Here is a 20,586-nt window from a genome sequence, read left to right as displayed (position 1 = left end):
TTTCAAAATTTTCTATTTTTAACATTCTCATTCATGAGAGTTTAATGTAATCGTCCAAATTTTCGATCTCTGGTTTTTAACGTAACTTTACGTTTCGGCACATATAGAATCCGAAAATCATAAAATTTTGTCGGTGCCTGTCTGTATGTCTGTATGTCTGTATGTATGGTTACCCGAATGTTCTAGCCACGCTAACTTTGAAGGATTTGTCAAATCGAGTGCGCATTTCATACACTTCTGAAGGTCCCCAAAATGAAGGTTAATTTCGTTAATCAGACATTTCCAACAAAAATTAAAAAACTGAGAGCATTTTCAAAATTTTGAAATTTTTTTTTCGAATTATATAAATTTTTGTCAAAGTCTCTCATAAATGGGTAAAAGACTGGCAAATTATCTAAATAAAATTTTTCATTCTGATGAAAATTAGAAAAGTTATATACTTTTCAAAAATTTGAAAATTTTCAAAAAATGGAAAAAATTATTTTTTTCATTGATCCAAAAATTTCATTCAAAATTTTCACTAGATATCAAATGTATTTCAAAACTATTCTAGCCGAATTTTTCGATTAGCCCACAGGAAAAATAAAATGTGAAAATTATTTTGCAATATCTGGATAAGCAGTACCAGATCAAGGTGCACACAAAAAAAATTGCAATAGACATTTGATATAATAGTTTTTAACATACAATGTAGAGAATTTCGCATTGTGGTCTGTGCTGAAATGTCGAGGGTAATACAAAAACCGAGCGCGGAGAGAATGTGCCTGCGAAGCGGGCATATTTTTTTAATATAGCCAGGGTGGCCCGCTGGACCGGAAAACCGGGAAATGACCAGACATTTTTTGAGGCCAGGAAATGGCAGTGAATTTTTTTGTTGACCGGGAATTTTACAAATTTGTAGAAGAAAAATCTGACCACGTTCGATTTTAACAGTTTTTAAATAATTAATGGAATTGTTTTGTTTTTCAATGATGCTATTATTTAGCTTACAATGCGTAATTCAAAATTTCTTTACTCTAAAAATTTTCCATTAAAAATTTTTATTTATAAGCTTACATTTTTAATTTAAAGAATTTTTAAATGCTTTCTTAAAGACTTGATCAAATAAAAAATAAAAGCCTTTGATGTTGAAAATTTTGGATAAAAAACATTTTTATTTAATAAATAAATATATTTTTTAATTCATCTCTGCTTTAAGTAATATTTACTTAAATACCCATTCAATTCAAAATTTTTAATTAAAAAAAGATTAATTATTGAATATTTAGCAATATTTGAATTTTTATTCAAGACAAGTAAATTGAAACCAAATATTTAAAAGTAAAGAATTTTTAACTCAATTGTTTGACAGAGAAAACCTGGAAACGTTAAAATTTCGAAGAGCCTTTAAACTTTGAAAGATACAATTTTAATTGTTGTATTTGAAAAATGCTTAATTTGTAAGTGCAATTTTTAGTTTTTGATGTATAATTTACAAATGAACATTAGTAGTAAAAATTTGAGAAATTTTAAGAGATATTTAGGAGTTTTAAGCAGTATTTTTTTTAATATTCTAGAATATTTTTCGAACATTTTATTTAAATATTTGAAAAACTTTTTTAATATTCTCTTAAAATAATTTTTCATAATGAAAAGTTATTTTTAATTTTTCTAGGAATCTTAAGAAAACGTTTTTATTCTTTTGAAGCCTTTCACAATTCTTGAAAAGAATATATTTTTTTTGTTTCAAATCTGCGAAAATCTACATTTTGTTTTATATTAGGCTATTATTTCAAGTTTTACATTAAGTTTGAATCTTTTCAAAACTTTTAGATATCTCTTAAAATTACTCCAATTTTGCCTGAAAATAATAAATGTTATTTATATTGAAAAATGTTAGTACCTACAATAATTTTATACGTGTAAATTACTAGTGGTTTTATTTAAAGCTCAGTTTTTATTATCTCAAGTGGAAAATTTTGTGGCTTTAGTGTTCCATTTTTTTAATATCATTGACCATGAAAAATGTTTGCGAACCGGGAAAAAACCAGGAAATGACCGGTAATTTATTTCATCTATTAAAACGGCCACCCTGTATAGCTTCTTACCAATTAATCGCAGGCTTCACAGTCATTCCCGTTTTTCTCGTTTTTCCCCTTAAATGCGAATTGCATTAATATATAATCTAATAAGAAAGCCCAACTATTTATGTTTTGAAATTCATTCTTTTTGGTTTAAATGTCTACTATTAAATTTCTGGCTAAGAATTGATCTTTTGCTTTTAAAATTTAATGATTTGATTGAAAATGCACAAATTTGGTTTTTTTGGTTGAAAATTCAACTATTTTATTGATCATCTATCCTTTTGGTTTAAAAATTTAGGAATTTTTTTTAGAATTTTTATAATTAAAATACAACTGTCTAGTTAAACGTGAATCTATTTTGATTAAAAAGTAACTTTGTTGTTGAGAATTTAAGTTTTTTGTTCGAAAGTTTTATGGTAGAAAGTTGAACTTTATTCAAAAATAATTTTTTAGTTGAATGTTCATTTCTTTAGTTGAAAATGTATCTTTTTATTTGAAAATCCAACTTTTTTATTGAAACTTTATGTATTTTCTTTAAAACTTTTCTTTTTGGTTGAAAATTAATCCTCTTGGTTTCAAATTTTAATATTCGTTAGAAAATTTACGTATTGTGTTGAAAATTCGTCATTTTTTTTGTTTTGTTGAAAATTCAAAATTTTAGATGAATTCTGGCTGCGTCTCAAAACTGAGTCGAGACATAGGCATTCGTCTTACTTTTGTGGCCACGGCAGGTAAAACCGCGTTTAATTGTCTCAAGACGAGCCTTGTCCTGGCTAAGACGACGTTTACTTGACTCAAGACGAGCCTTATCTTGAGTCAGATTATCGAACCTTTTTCGGCTCATAAATGAAATTAAAATTGATTAATGAAAAATTGGTAATTATCAAATTAGTTATTTTTAATAATAAATTCAGAATTTGTTTGTCCGAATGAGTGTAACCCTTAAAAATTTCCTTCAAAAAATTCTAACTTTCTAGAAGGATCTCCTAAGCCGTTATAAATACGTAAAATCAAACAACATTTTCGGTACCATCGTCAAACAAGTAAAATACAATTGAAAATCCGTGAATAAGTTAATTGCATACATATATATTGTATAAAAATGTACAAGATTGCTTAATTATAACAAAGATTAGCTTTCACGACAGTCAGAACGACCCTTTTTGTTAGGACAGGTATACACTCGAATTTATAAACCCTTCATTTTGGAGTTATAAAAATTCAACTCAAGAGATAAATTTATGTCTTCAAGAAATAGAAACTTGTCTCGAAGACATAAATCGAAGTCTGGCTCCATCTCAAAACTGAGACATGCTCAAGTCGAACTTCTCGACTTCAGCATGTTGGGGGCAATTCAAGTCAAACTCAAGTCGAAGCATTTTTACTCGGGTATACGTGGTTCGCAATTTCAGTAAAAGAAACTTTACATAATTCATGCATCGCCCCTTTTGAAAGTAAATTTTTCTTTGGCGAAAATCGTTAAAAGAACTTTTTTTAAAGAACTTAATAAATTAAAACGAAAGGATTGTATTTATTGCCCAATTTTGCATGATGCTAATACACTTGGTTTTTCTTTCCTAGGGAAAAACGGCAAAAAATCGAGGATATCAAGAAAAACATCAGGGACGCTATCCTGGTAAGTTAACATTCTTCTTCATTACAATTTTAAAATAAGTAAAAAAAAAGGCAGCGTAGATATGTTTAGTTTTCTTTATAAATCTTGATAAAACTAGAGAAATAAAAAAAAAACTTCAGTCCAAGATAAGGATTCATGATTGTCATTATTTTTGTATATTTTTCACGTAAAATTGATATTTTAATAAAGTTAGGAATTTATTTTAATAAACTGGTGAGATATTGAATCACTCTTTAAAGAAGATTCTGAGTACGCCACTGCCAGGTATCTAAAAATAGTATCACATTCTGTAGTAGCCAGAACACATTGCTTACAAGTGATAGAGTTTGACGGTTGTAGGTAAACAATTTTTCTTGTCAAGTACATTATATCATAGTAATTAAGGTACAATTATCACCTAAATTAATTCTTTGTCTTCTAAGATTTTTTCCAGAAAGTACGAAATTATTTTATCATATTTTTAAATGTCTTATCGTAATTTATTTAAAAATGTTTTTGAACGAATGACGAGACAATATTAAACCGTTTAATTTCCTAGAAAATGGCAGTGATGTGACCTGAAAACACCAATGCTTTTTGGTTTTTATCACGCAACCCCTAAACTGGTTGCATTTACTGACAAAATAAATGTTAAAAAAAAACATTTTAACCGGAAAATAATTCTTAAAGATATTTATTAACGTTTATTTTAATATAAAATAATAACTACTAAGCAGGAAATACAACTGATGGTACCAGACGGCAAGGAAAAAAATGTCCTACATCGTACCAAAACATTGTAGAACTGAAATATCCAAAGGATTGCATGTAAAATTTTCAAAAAGGATGATTTAATATTTTAAAGTCTATAAAGGGTAGTTTTTCATACTTCGGGGTAGTATTTTTATTCTGATTTGGTCAAGTTTTTTTTGTCAGTTGTATTTCATGCAAAACAATGATTTTTTTTAATGGAAATTAACGTAATTATAGTTATAATTATTTTGGGACTGTTTAAAGTTTTGTTTAAAGTTTTGTTTAAAAAAAAAGAACAAAAATCTCATTTATGTATCCACTATTTTCACCATTGGAGGTTTTTAGAACACTCTAATGAGCAGAATGTCGTATATTCAGGGAATTTTGAAAAGTTTCTCCAATCTGTTGAGCTACTACTTTTTTTAAAGGCAATTTTTGTTCGTATTTTAGTTTTTTTTTCATTTGAAAAGTTCAGAAAGTTAAACATTGTTTGAATTGTTTGTTAATTTGCAAATTCGAAATCATTTTGAGATGAAGCCTTCAAATTAGGCTGTTTTTTGAAATGTAGGACAACTGGACTTCATAAAAGAAGACAAAGTAGGATATATCGATGGGTTCTACGAAGAATAGGCTAGCTTTTCGTTCCCGTTCAGAATTAGGCTAACTTCATTCAGCTAAGTTTTCAGGAAGAATAAATAACGTATTATTTTTCGAAACAGTTCCAACCAATTCAAAACTCCAGCATTTTATATTACAGTTCATAATGTAATTTAGGCTCCTATAACTTTCAAAACAAAAAATTTAAAAAGATTTTTCTTTTTTTAACACTTCTACGTGTTTACTAAATTTCATACAAAATTAAGTTAGCCTAATTTTTAACGGTAACGAAAAGATAACCTATTCTTCGTAGAACCCATCGATATGACTTGAAATAAGTGTGGAGTTGGCCCCTCAGTTTCAAAATTTAGATTTTTTTAGAGTTCTAACATCCTTTTGAATAGTTGGATTTCTCAAAATCCAAATATTGGATTTCTTAGAATTGGTGGATAATTTCACGTTTCCCCGCCCTTTTTGAAGAATGAACTTTCTTTTAGAGTTCTAGGTACATTTAGCATTGTTCCAGAGTTCCTGATAATTATTAAAAATAGTTCCCAAAATTACACCTAAACAAAATTTTTCAAAAATGGAGCCAGTTCCCATTTTTAAAAAACTCAACTTTTTCTTCAATATTTCTATATTTCCAAGAGAGAGTTCTACAACAAAATAATTTTGAACAAACGGGAAAACTCGAAAGTTACACAATCCCAACATTTCAGAGAAATTTTTCGAAAGAGTTCCAGGAGTTCTGATCAGAGTTCTGGTAGCCCTTGAAGAGTTCTAGAAAAGAGAATAATAACATTTTTCGATAACTCAAATTCCAAGTACCTACAACACTTTACACACACCCATAAATTTTGAAAGTCAAAATATTGAAAATTCCAGGAGTTCTGATCAAAGTTCTGGTAGCGCCCTTAATAGTTCTACAAAAAAGTCTTAATAACATTTTTTGATAAACTTATAATCCAAAAACGTGCAACACTTTGAAGATACCCAAAAATTTTGAATTAAAAAATTTTTGAGTGTGTAAAGTGCTGTAGTTTTTTGAATTTTAAGTTTAACGAAAAATATTATAAGAATTTTTTGCAGCACTATTCAGAGGACTACAAAAAATCCTGCAATTCCCAAAATTTTGAATTTTAAAATTGTTGGGTATGTGTAAAGTGTTGTAGGTTTTTGGATTTTGAGTTTATTGAAAAATTTTATTATATTGTTTTGTAGAACTCTTCAAAGGACTACCAGAATTCTGATCAGAACTCCTGGAACTCTTTCGAAAAATTTCTCTGAGATAACTTTCGTTTACTGAGTACCTTTTGGGTTTCCCAGTTATTGCAAATTATTTTGTTTCAAGAGTCTTGAACTCTTTTGGAACTATAGGAATATTAAAGAAAAAGTTGATTTTTTTGTAACTGGGGGGGCTAGCTCTATTTTTTGAAAAAATTTTTGGGGTCTAATTTTTGGGAACTATTTTCAATAAGTATCAAGAACTGTAGAACTATTTAAAAGGTTGTCAGAACCCTAAAAAAAATCGAAATTTTTAAAGTGAGCGGTCAAGTTCACGCGCATGAACTTAAAAACCGAGGAAAGAAGAACATTGTCCCTCAAGATTAAATATTTTAATAATTTATATTCAAATAAAATAACAAGTTTTTCTACTTTGATATTTTACAGCGCAATAAGAACAAATAAGCATACAAATGAACTAAATAGGTTGAAAAGTAAGATTGAAAAAAAAAAAAAACAAGCAGTCTTTACATAATTTATCTAAAGTCTTAATAGGAATATTTTATTAGATTTGGTCACTTTGAATTTTGAAATGTTATATTTTGTTTATTTTACTAAATTATATTTTTTTAAATTTTCATCTGGACACAATTTTAAATAAAGTAATTAAATTTTATTCAAAAAATATCTTACTAATTTAAAAAACTCAAAGATCCTATATTTAAAAAAATCTAGATAAAGTCAAAAACCCTGTAGGACAAAATTCACATGTTTCTAAAAGAGAACAAAAATTTTAGTCCTAATTTCTCCTCCAAAATTAAATATTGCAAAGTTCATTGATTAAAATACAATAAAAAGTTTTCCCGCCTTTTTATTTTTCAATACGAATAAACTGTTTAAAATAATCTAAAATCTCGTGGAATCCATGGAAATCTTTGCAATCCATTTAAATCTCGTAATTTTTTTTAGAATTTTGTACACCCCTTCTAATTTCTTTAAATCTTCTAAAATTCCTTAAAGTCCTTTGACACATTCGCAAATCTTTTGAAATCTCGTGAAGTCTTTTAAAATGTTATGAAATCCCTTCAAAATTTTCAAATTGACATTAAAATTCCCTGAAAGCCGTTAAAATCGGTGAAAATTCTTCGGTTTTTTCTGGAATTCCGTAAAATCTCTTGAAATCTGATTAAGAATCTTAAAGTTCCTTAAAACCTTTTAAAATACCTTGAAAAAAATTAATACTCGCTGTTAGATAATTCCTTCAAAATTGTGAAATCTTTTAAAATCATGAAAATTGTTAAAACTCTTGTAATTCTTTCGAATTTTTTGGAATATTCTACAATTTGTATACTCCTTTAAAATGTTTATAAATCTCGTGATCCCGAAAAAGCTCACTAAATTATTCTGTTCTACAATAGAATATACTACCGTGAGTAGTCAATGTTTTTTTAAATAACATAATTATCCATTAAAATTAATTTAACTTTTAAAATTTGACTAATTCATAAACAAAGAAAACTTTTGATTGTTACTTTTTTATTATATACTTTTATATAATTTGTCATATAAATAATATAACGTCAAAAGTGTTAAAATTACAAATATTTTTTTAGGATAATAATAAAGGGCAAATTCGGTTTTCCATCAATAAAAATGAAATAAACGGCAGCTAAAATGAACTTAATAAAGAATGTAATTTTTCAATTGACTTCTGTATCTAGTTTCATAGTTTATAAAAAGATGCACGCAGAAAAAATTCATGACAATGTTTTTATAAAGTTTCTAAAATTCTCACATTAGATACCTTGAAATCAGAATTGCGTGAAATTTAAACACTTTATCTTGAATATCTATCAAATTAAATAATTAATATAAAATTAACATTTTCATAATAATTAGGCAATTTTAGTTTAAACCATTATAATTAAACAATTTTGTAGTAAATTGTTTGTTTGCCTGCATAAGAAAACCTAAATAATTTTTGAATTATCAATTGTACATGTAAATTTCTCTAATATGAATAATAAATTTTAATTGAAGACATCAGAATATTATTATTGAAAATTTAACAATATGTAACTTATCGTATTTATAGAAGCAGTACGATCTCCAGATACGTTAAAAAATTGTATTAATGATAATATACAATTTTTTTCAAAGATATCTTACTAACTAGCATTAATAATTTCTTAAATTATTTAACTCGTGTCAAAACAAATTAGACATCTTAATCTATAAAAAATGGTTATTATGTATTTTTAAATAGTTTATGTTTTCAATATTAGAAAATAAAAATCCAGGGATGTGAACGCGCCCATCCATTGTATTAAGCCGGGTCTTCTTGGAGGAATTTCATAAATTATTTTAATTGAATTTATACAATTTATACAATTTCTACTTATTTTAATTGATTTTTACGATTTCAATGGATTTTAAAGGATTTTAGCGAATTTCTAGAGAACTCTAATGAATGCATTAAATTTTATTTCAAAAGATTTCTACAGATTTCAACAATTTCAAGGGATATGAAGGAATTAGAAAAATTTCGAAAGTTTTAAATTTATTAAAAAATTTTAAAGATATTTCGTTTTAAAAGTTTTTAGATCCCATAATATCCAAACATTTGTTATGTGTTTTGAAATAGTTTATATTTTAGATATTATTTAATATAAACGGGTTTTTTAGAGGAATTCAAAGAATAATTTAAATTTAATTTGTATCCAAGGAATTGCAAATGATTTTTACCTTTTTAATCGATATTCATAATTTCAATTGGTCACAAAAATTTGAAGAACTATTAAAGTATACAAAATTTTGACTATGGATTTTTAAATATAGTGTAGAATATTTTAGGCTTTAAAACTTGAACTATTTTTTAATTTAAGTTAAAGTGCATTGCATATTGTGGATAAAGTATCAAATCTTGATAATAAATATTTAATTATACTTATAAACATCGCTATTTAATTATTAATTAAGGAATTTTTAGAATAGGATTATGCGAGTTAATTAAAACATATGAAAATGTTTTTTTTTTAACGAACTTTATTCTTTCGCGGACTTTTCTATATCTTCGTGAATAGATTGACAACATAAGTATATACAATACAAAAAAGTTATTTAATGGAAGAAATCATTAAAAAATAATTGGTCATTATTTAAAAAATTAGCACATTTCTTTTAAAACGATTGATTTTTCTTTTCTACATGTGAAAATGAATATTTAATCCTTTTCCCCCGTTTTCCTAAAATACTTATCCTGTTTTGCCTTTTCAGCTTTTTTTGCGCTGTATCCCTGTATATAGATAAAATGTAATTAATGTCTTGCAATTATTTGATTTCAGACGATAACGAGTGCTATGAGCACGTTAACGCCGCCCGTGACGTTAGAAAATCCTGCGAATCAGAGTAGAGTTGAATATATTCTCGAAGTCTCGTCTTCCCCCGACTTCGATTATCCTGCGGTGAGTCACATATCCGTTTCTTATTGTTAGAACTGCGTTGACATCTAAGTCAGAAAGAAACCACACAATCATATCATAATAAGCCAAACGGCACCAGTAGTGGGCCGCCTAACTTAGGATTACATCCATCGCCGAATATCGGAGCATTTGATGACCAAAAGTACTAAAAAAAAACTTCATATCCCTATTACTTCCGGAAAACACCCCAATTCAGCCCCTGAATATCGAAAAAATCATTTAAAAAATGACATAACTTCTAGACATAAAATGTTACTCTTGACAAGAGGATTATTTGGTGCCAAAATAATACCAAAAAGGTATCATCCCCCGAGTGTGCTCTGGAACACCCTAATTCAATGGGTATAATAGTAAAAAAAATCATAAAAATAATCTGGCTACACTGAGAAAACTATATCGCACAAATTACAATATGTATCGTAATTACTACGCTATATATCGTAATTATCGCATTATAATAGCGCAAAATCGTGATATCGTACATTGTAAGTTTTTACATTATATACCGCATAATTGTGCAATCTATAACGTAAGAAATGGGGATTCCCATTCGTCAGTTACATTTTGCGATTTTGCTAAATTGTATTAAGTAAGTTCTAATTCGTCTACAATAATGTGATTTATTTCGGAGGAAATATATCAGTGAGTACATATTTTTTTGTGTTTTCTGTCGTAGATTTTGTATGTTTTACTGAAATTTGCTCACTTCAGCGCGACGCAGTCAACGAGTTCAGAATTGTTTTCCTAACCTCAATGAAACTTTCGCGAACTATGTTTAATCATTAAGGGCATGTGATACTTAGAAAATTGTCGATTATACGAGTTTTAGGTTTCCCCGCCTTTTTTCTAGAATAATAAATATTTTGTCTTAAAAAATTGGGAAATGATAGCGAACATGCTAACGGACGTCCCCACACACTTTTTTTGTAGGTTAATTAAAAAAGTTCTAATTTAGTAAAATGCGATTAATTTGCATAGCGCTTAGGAAATAGTATCGATTTTTTCAGTGTTAGATTCCCCCGGCTTTTTTCCTAGGATAAGAAATATTTTGCCTTCAAAATCTGGAAAATGGAAGCGAACATGCTAATGGACGCCCCCACACACTTTTTTTTTGTTTTTTTTTTATCAAAAAATTTTTGATATTACTAACAACGTGCGTGTATATTTCGAGGTTATGTGTATTACAATTCACCCGAGCGTTAATTGCAAACTACACAATATTTTTGGCCGAAAACTTTGGACTTACAATTAAACATAGTAACTAATCTCCCGGAACTAACCTTGTTTGCAGGCAATCAAAAAAGTTTATTTCATGAATAATTTCCAGATTATCGGAAAGACAGATATGAAAAACGACGTAACCTCAAAATAATGCATATGCATAAAATTTTTATTTAGCGCAATAAATTTTTTTTGTTATCCCTCAAAAAAGAGTCCGGGGACGTCCGTTATGATATTTTATAGCATCTCCGAATTCAGTTTTTAAAAATTTTCATTTTTGTGGAAGAAAGCCGGAGAAACTGTAAGTATCACATGCCTTTAACAGTTACAGGTCTTACCTGCAGCAAAATTTTAATTTTCTCTGTAATTGTTTTAAATCTAGAGTCCTTATTTATAGCTCGAACTGACTCATACTCTGCCTTTTTCCATTGCTGCTAAGGACTCCGTAGCAGACGACATCAGCAAAATTTAACTTCATTTTTTTCTGTGATATTAGTGCATTATAATATCGTACAAAGCTCCGGGACCTGATTGTACGTTATCATATTGCGCTTTCTTGCAATATAGAGGTTATGCGATATCCTTGTGCGATATCTTTTTCTCCATGTATGTTCAAAGATATTTAAAAATGTTTCATCTGCCTAGCTCTTCTTGGAACCGGGAGAATCAGGAGAACCGGGAGAAATTTACGCCGGTAGAAAATCGAAATAAAGCCGAAAGAGAAATCCTACACTCGGAAATATCCCTTATTTTATAATTGGTGCGTTTTATAATTTTTTTAGGCTTCCAATTAGAAAGCATATAATTTTCAAATTGTTTAGAATAATTAAACTTTCAAGGTTCTGAAATTTTGAACTGGGGTAGTGACAGCGATTGTTATGCAGAAATCAAATTTTTTATTAGAAAAATCTATCCAGGTGTTTTGGATGTCACTTTGTACTATACCTGATATGATACTTAATCAGAATATATTTGTCTTCTTTAAAATTTCTATAATTTTAATGCAAAATTATATTTTTGAATGTAGAATTCTATAACAGTTTAATATTTGAGGACTTGAAACTAAATTTTGGCTTGAATTAATTTTAGATTAATTGTTGGAGAATTTGAATTTTAAATTTCACAATGTTATAGTTTCAAATCGAAATAATTATTCAAAATTTTAGATATTAAATTATTCAAAATTTTATATTAACAGCATTGACAGTTTTGAATTTAATAATTTTATGTGTAAATATAAAGCAATTTCGCATTGAAAAGCTTAAAATATTGTACAATTTCAACAAATGGAATCATATCACAGCAATACTCTTTTGTATTCTTTATTTTAATTTTCAATTTAATATCTCAAAATTGTTGGTTTTTTAGTTGAAGATTTAAGCAAATAAATAATTCCAAATTGAAAAATATTTGTCTGGAAAGTTTTAAGAATGAATTATAATTCTAAAGGACGATTTGAAATTAAGCATGGAGCTTAAAATAAAAAATTAATTAATTAAACTATCCGAAATTTATACTTCAGTAAATTAATCATTTCGGTAACTTCAAATGGTTTCAATTGTAAAGTTAAGAATTTATCTGTTGAACGCTGAATTAAAAATTTTTTCTTTTCTTGAGTTTTAATTTTGCAATTAAAATGAAATTGCTTACATTTTGGAAAGTATAAGTAGCGATTGAAAAATTATAAATTCTTGAGCTATTTAAATTTAATTTAAATAATAAAAATCTTAATGGATTTGAGTATAAAAAGTTTTAGTATCACAATTTTTTGTGATTCAATTTTTTTCCGTTTTAAATAAAGTTCGGATTCGCAGGTCCGTTAAGCTGGCAGGACCACATTGCAAGAATGGACAGAAAACCTATAGGGAATTTAGAGCTCATATAGGGCTAATTTAATGCCCCATTGCCAAATTTAATGCTCTTTATTTAAACAAAAAAGCGGTAGTCATGCTAGCTTAACGTTAAGATAGCAGAACCACACATAGTAAAAAACTAATTTTTCAAAATTTCTTCGCTCTATAATTTAGGGCTCATTTAGGGCTCAATTAATATCCTATTGTCAAATTTAATGCTCCGCAATTTTTCGAAAAAACCTGTGGCCATGCTAACTTAACGTTAACCTAGCAGTACCACACAATGAAAAAAACGAATTAGGCATTATTTCTTTCCACAATAATTTAGGGCTCATTTAGGGCTCTGGCAATATGATAATGAAAAATTTTAAAAATTTGTTTAATCAATTTTTGTTTAAACAAATCTAGTAAAAATGAATTAAACCAATTTCTTCTTCTACCCTATGTTAAGGCTCACTTAGGGCTCCATGAATATGATATTTGAATTGAAAAAAAATTGTTTAAACAATTATTACAATATCTCGAAAAATAGGCACTTTATGAAAAAATGTTGTGAGTCAAAATTATATCACTCTGAGGAGTATATGCACTGGTGTTAAAATCGGTTCTAAATTTTGGGCTTTAGTATTTTTTGTAAAAAATAGTGTTTGCAATAGCTTAACAATAAGTTCGTTCAAGATTGCTGTAAAACGTAATAAAGAATGATTTTACAGAAAACTCACATTATAGAATAATTTAGGGCCTATTTAGGGCTCTAGGAATATGATTATTAAAGTTAAAAAAAGGTTTAAACATATCTTGTTTAAAAAATTCACAAAAAAATATTTTCTTTTCGTTTCTCTTGCATAATTTCAAGCTCATTTAAGGCTCCCGTTGTATCATCGACCGAAGGTCGCGCGATCTTTCCTTTCCCCCCTCTTTTTTTGTTTTATATGGTGTTTGCCACCTTAACGTTATAAAAAATACATGAAGAAAATCATAAAACCCATTTTTACTCCGCGCATAATTTAGGGCTCATTTAGGACTAATTTGGACCAGTGGTCCCAAATTTTTAATTTTTTTTTTTTTTTTGTAAAAAATAGTCTTTGCAATAGATTAACAATAAGTTAGTTCAAGATTGATGTAAAATGTAATAAAAATGATTTTACAGAAAATTCACCTCATAGAATAATTTAGGGCTCATCTAGGGCTCTGGGAATATGATAATTAAACATGCAAAGAATTTCTAAACAATTTTTTATCTATTTTTACAAAAAATACTAGAACCCAAAATTTGGAAATACCGGCCCAAATTAGTCCTAAAGGAACCCTAAATTATGCGAAGAGTAAAAATGGGTTTTATGGTTTTCTTTACGTATTTTTTATAACGTTAAGGTGACACAACACCATATATAACAAAAAAAAGGGCAAAGAAAATATCGCAAGTCTTTCAGTTGATGTTATTTAAGGAGCCTTAAATGAGCCTGAAATTATGCAAGAGAAACGAAGAGAAATTTTTTTGTGGTAAATTTGTTTAAACAATTTTTTGTTTAATTCAAATATCATATGCATGGAACCCTAAGTGAGCCTTAACATAGGGTAGAAGAAGAAATTGGTATTATGTGAAAAACTCTGAAAAGGGTCTAACTTCGTGACCTAAAATTTTAAGGCTAGAAGTCGTATCATTTCATGTCTAAAGATACATACAATAATTTCATTTACCCATCTTTTTTGGAACACCCACATTTGTTACCCCTAAGCTTTTTAAAAATCTAAAAAAATCTAAAAAAGACTCTATCTTCGAGATCTAAGAATGTAAACTTAAAATGGTTTAATTTGACGTGCAAAGATGCCAGAAGAATTTCACCCTTCCAGCTCTTCTGGAAAAGCCTCGTATACTCCTAAAATAATAAAAATCGAAGAAAAAAAGCATAAAATCCCCTATCGTAGGCATATAAAACGTTATCTTTTTATCTGATGCCACTTATAATTTCTAAAGTTTCCAAAAAAAGTTGACTTTCACTAATTCTTTTGAAACACCTGCATCTTTTACCCTAAAAATATTAAAAAACCTAGAAACGCCCTAACTATATGTTAAAGCTTAAAATAGTTTCATTTCATGTCCAATGAAAACGAAAAAATATGATCCGCACCAAATGATCCAATTATCAAGAGTAAAATTTTATTCCTGCAAGTTACGTCCTTTTTTATTATTTTTTAATTATTAGGGGCTGGTTGTTTTCTGAAGATGTAAGTGGGATGAAAAATTTTCTAATTGTTTAAAAATCTTTTTTTGTAAACGTTGCAAAACTTTAGCCACGAATTAATTAATAACAGCAGGTAAGATTAAAGTTTTAATAAAAACTGTTATTTGGAACAGAACATACCGGGTTTATGGTGCGAGATGAGAGATGCTCTTGTCCTCCTTGTTATAACCTCTTTATGATGATGGCAAAAAATTTTTGTTCGCAAGGTTTGAGTCGTTTAGAGTACAACTTTCAAAAATAGGTGTATGATTTAAAGGAGGATTGCAATGGGAAAAATTTACAAGAGAAAAACTGACATTCGGGTTTAGAAGAGTCTATGGCTACTACTGTAAATTTGTTGTTGTTGTTGTATATAAATTATATTTTTAGATTGTTTTTTTAGCATATTCGAGGCAGAATTTTTATCTATATTAACCCTGGGAAGTTGCAGAAAGCTTCTAAATTTTATATTTACAATTATTTCTTTACATTTTTCAGAAAAAATCTTAATCTTTGTGCAGTGGAAAATTATGCTTCTTAAGTGCGAATTTAATAAAAAAAGTTTATAAATTATTTTTAGCAAATTGTAGAAATATGCTATAAATAGTTTTAAATAAATGATAAATCAACAAAAGGTGTTAATAAAGACATTTATTGCAAAATATTCCTTAAAATTTTGATTAAAATTTGAAATTAGATAAATGTAAGGGAATAACCAGTTTAAAAAAAATATATATGTATCATAAATATTGATAAGTAAACAAAGTACGTTTAAATTAGACCAAGAACTTAAAAGAATATTAATTATTTTCAGAGTTATTGGAAAATTTTCAAAAAAATGCGAAATTTTATTTGTGGCTTGTTTCAATATCTATTTATAAAATTAACAGTTTTCTTTCAAAAAAATTTTTTCTTTTAAACCAGCTAAAAAACCAGGCATTTTGATCATTTCCGACGGTAGCGTAGAGGAAATCTTCCTACAGTGGCTAATCATTAATTAAAGATAATTAAAGATAATTACAGAAATTAATTTAATTCAAACAATAGTTAAGCTATGATGCGTGTTATTAAATTAAATTTATAATTATTTTATGTATATGTGTACTGTGAATTAATGATTATCCACCGTAGGTTTAATTATTCACTATAGGGAGAAATCCCCTATATGTTATTTATAGAATGTTAACATGAGAATAGCCATAGGAAAATATTATTAGGTAGTTTGTTTCGTAAATAGAATAATAAATTCTAAAATTAGATTTAATTAGTCACAATATTTGGAATGTGAAATATCGATCCGTATTTGTTTCTCTCCTATTAGTACATAATTAAAACCTCCTGCAGGGGGAAGCTCTAGAATCGCTTCTGCCTCGTGATCGCGCAAATTAACTTTACTGGAGAAATTGACATGTCCTTAGAACTACCACGTGGTCTCAATAAAACGCATACGATAAATCTAAGAATACAGTCAATAATTTTATATTTCAATCAAATAAAATTCCCCAGGGACGACTGCAACACCCCGAAAAATAAAATTCCCGGTGCTGTAAAATATCTGAATTATAAAATTCTTGAATTGGAAAATTCCCGAACTGGTAAAACCCCGAACAATAAAATTCCCAAATAATAAAATTCCTGAACTGAAAAATTCCCGAGCTGCGACTCAAAAATCCCAAAAAATAAAATTCCCGACACTTTAAAATTCCTGAATAATAAAATTTCCGAAAAATAAAATTCATGAATCGGGAAATTCCCGCATAATTAAATTCCTGAACTATAAAATTCCTTAAGAATACAATTTAAGAAATAATAAAATTTTAAAGGGAATATGTGAAAACTCCCGAATGATAAAATTTATGGCCCCAAAATTCCAAAATTTTAAAATTAAGGAATAATAAAATTTACGCATGATAAAATTCCCTTGGGACGACTGAAAACTTCCAAAACAAAAATTCCCGACACTGTAAATTTCCCAAACTGGAAAATCCCTGAACAATAAATTTCCCGAATAATAAAATTCCCGAGGTGCGACGCAAAAATCCCGAAGAATAAAATTTCCGACACTTTAAAATTGTCGAATATTAAAATTCCTGAATTTAAAAATTCCCGAATAATGAAACTCGTCAATGATAAAATTCTTTAATAATAGAATTTACGAATAATAGAATTCCCGGTTGACATGACTGAAAACTCCCGAAAAATAAAATTCATGACTCTGTAAAATTCCGCAATTGGAAAATTACAGATTAATAAACTTTTAGAATGATAAAATTTCCTAAGGTTGACTGAAAACTCCTGAAAAATAAAATTCTGGAAACTTTAATATTCCCGAATAATAAAACTTCCCAATAATAAAATTGCCGTCAGAAAATATATCCAAAAGAATGTTTTTTATTGTTACTTTGAATTGAAACAATAAATTTAGAAGCTTAAAATATTAAAAATACTTTTTATACAAATATTTGATTATTTCCTTTTTAATAATTAAATAATATTTATAAAAATAAATTCTGATTGTTTGAATTCGTTAGTTTTCTGTGGGGAATTATCATTTTTGGTAATATATTACAAACTGTCGGGAATTTTATTACTCGGAATTTTCCACTTCAGTAATATTATCAACTGTTCGGGAACTTTATAATTCGATAATTGTACAGTGTCGGCAATTTTATTTTTTGGGACTTTTCAGTCACCCCTATTCTTTAATAACACTTAAAAAAGTTTTGGGCCTAATAAATTTAAATAAAACGAAAATTTTAAATTTAAGAAGTATCATGAGAGGAAAAATTAAGAAATTTTATTGTTCGGGAAAAAGTGAGGGGAAAAAAGTTCGGGGAAAAGTGAAGTTGTCTATTTTGTTGAAAATTCGTTATTTTGTTGTTGACAGTTTATTTACTGAAAATTAAAATTTTCCAATTTTGATAAAAAGGAAATTTTTGGTTGATTTAATCGGTTTTGGTCGAAAAATAAACTGCTTTTTTGAACATTCGTCTATTTGATTGAAAATTTATCTTTTTATGTTGAAAATTCTAAAATTCGGTTTAAAATTCAAGTCTTTTTTTTTAAATTAAACTTTTTTTATTAAGTAAAGGAAACTCATTGTATTCAAATAATTTAACTTTTGTTGTCCTTATGATAGAAACATTATTCGGTTGATTAAACAAAAATATGTTTGATTCTGAAAAATATTTTCCTGAGTAAATCATTTACCATTTCAATTTGAATCTATAGTAAGGGTCATGATTAAATTACTACCGATTGAATAACTTTTTTTAACTCTTTGAAATCCCTAAACTCGATTTTTTAGATAATACATTTCTTTGATCTGAAAATGAAGAACATTGAAAAATGTACGTATCTACATTAAAGAGAATTCTTTTTATAGAATGAAATTTAGCTTTGCGAAATATCGGATCAAAGAAAAAGCCACTGCATGACTGCATATTAAAAAATGCTTTAGCTTCCTCTGCAACAAACATCCTCTTCAATATATCTTTTTTTCAAAGTAAACTCAATCAGCTTTTCTCATTCTTACAGAGAACCAAGAAACCTCTCTACTTTCTTGTAAGTCAAATCTTTCCGATAAAGAAAATCTCTTTTCCTTGATGGTTGGAATTTACAGTCAATTATATTTGCAATTACAGTTAATGCTAAGTTGCTTTAAATTTCTTATGCTTATAAAGATCTCAAGTAAAAATAAATTGTCATTATCTGTGAAATTGGATTCATTGAACTGACGGTATAAAGTACCTTTACAATTTCTGAAAGTCATATTTAATTTTTAGAACGTCGTTAGCGTCGCATTGGTGCACGTATAAAGTAACATTGTGTCAAGATTATTTGGCACGAGTGCAGTTTGATTTCAAGCATGAACCATAAATTATTCAAGGTTGATTGCTACAGAAAGATTAGCTCTAGTTCGAGAATAAACACTTGCTTTTGCATGATTCTGCAACAATATGACAAAATGATTGCTCGTAAGATTTTTTTCTTATTTGTTAAATTCACTGCTATCTTACTATCTGTAATTATTACTGTTTTCATAAGGAACGACAGTGTACAATTTAAAACATTCAATTTGTCAAATATTGATATAATTTCTATTTGCATTTGAGCGAGGCTGTCTCAGGTTAGGGAAAAACCGGAAAATCAGGGAGCAGTCAGGGAATTGTTTTGATCGGGAAAGTTGGGAAAAAGTAAGGGATTTTGAAAAAAAATCCTTCAAAATTCAAGGTATCACTATAAGAGGAACTTTAAATAACTGGAAGGACAATAAATTAACAAATTTTAAATTGAAATTGTTTTAATCTGTGATTTATCGCGTAATCCCGAAATTCGAGATGAGGAGTCAAATATTTTTCATAAACATGGTTAGTCGTTCTGAATTTTTGGGACTAGTCCATCCCCTTTTCCGAAACCCTTTTTTTTGTGATGACTAGACACACCGTTCAATCTACTCTTAAAATATTCTTTGTTAACAATTTTAGAAGATTAAGATTCTGGCCTTTGAATATTAGCGGTCAGGGAAAATGAAAAATTGGCAAGGGAAAAGTTAAGGAACTTTGGAAATTAAGTTTTGCGCCTACTGTGATATAATAATCTAATTACATTGTAATTTATTTGCCTTGTATTCATATTTATATATTTTTTTAGTTTTGTCCTCTTGCCAATTATATTTTTAGTTGAAAATTGTATTATTTGGTTGAAAATTCAACTATTTTGAAGGAAGTAGAAATTTAATCTTTTTCTATGTAAAAATGCAGTATTTTTGGTTGAAAATTAATCTTGTTTGGTTGAGAATTTAACTATTTTCTTGAAAATGGAACTGCTTGGCTTAAGGTTAAACAACTTGGTTAAAAAATATTTTTGTTGTGAAAATTAATTTTTTTATTTGAAAATTTAACTATTTCAGTTTTACATTTTATGTTATTCATCATTTCATGTTAGTTGAAAATGCAGTATTTTTAATTAAAAATTCAATTACCTGGGCAATAGTATCTTTTCCATTTTTGTTTGAATATTTATCTTTTTTGAATAATTCATAAATTCGCCTTACATAACTTAATTGGAGAAGAAGTTTTGATTGGAGAAGGAAAATGAGTCAAAAACTCACAATTTTAGTTGCAACGTTTCGTTGACATGGGTTCGCCAACCTCATCAGGCTAATTTATTAAAAAAGAACACCAAATTACTATCCCTTACGTATACAGATAAATAATATAAGATTACACAGCACATTAAAAAAAAATTTGATAATTAATAATCACTAGTTAAAACCTGGTTTATCTTTAGCACGTCTAAAATAAATAAATAAAATTACAGTGCACATTTTGATGTGAGTGAACTGGTGACGATGTAAAGTCAACTGAAAAGACAAAACCTTGCGTCGATTTATATACAATAATATAACTGTACATGCATATATAAATTTCTAAACAATCCTGATTTGATTTATTTCTATCTATCAGAGAGATTGATCATAAACTTAATTTCTGTAATAACGGGTAGTATACTTGACTGAGGGCAAAAATATCTTCTTTTTTATTAATATTA

At 27.8% G+C, this 20,586-nt stretch overlaps 1 protein-coding gene across 4 annotated transcripts in view; it reads left to right on the top strand.

Moving 5' to 3' along the window:
* The window catches only part of LOC117177665 (guanine nucleotide-binding protein G(s) subunit alpha), a 165,416-nt gene that overhangs the window by 43,348 nt on the left and 101,482 nt on the right, over positions 1 to 20,586 (top strand). For all 4 annotated transcript variants that reach the window (XR_004467735.1, XR_004467734.1, XR_004467733.1 and 1 more), the window contains exons 3-4: positions 3,645 to 3,699; positions 9,597 to 9,716. Coding sequence is in view for 1 of the 4 variants with exons in the window: in XM_033368481.1 (XP_033224372.1) it covers positions 3,645 to 3,699; positions 9,597 to 9,716 (175 nt within the window). In the remaining 3 variants the exon portion in view is untranslated. The remainder of the gene's footprint in view (positions 1 to 3,644; positions 3,700 to 9,596; positions 9,717 to 20,586) is intronic.

This window comes from Belonocnema kinseyi, chromosome 8, assembly GCF_010883055.1.
Source record: "Belonocnema kinseyi isolate 2016_QV_RU_SX_M_011 chromosome 8, B_treatae_v1, whole genome shotgun sequence".
NCBI lineage: Eukaryota > Metazoa > Arthropoda > Insecta > Hymenoptera > Cynipidae > Belonocnema > Belonocnema kinseyi.
This window is presented reverse-complemented; position numbering and strand designations above follow the sequence as displayed.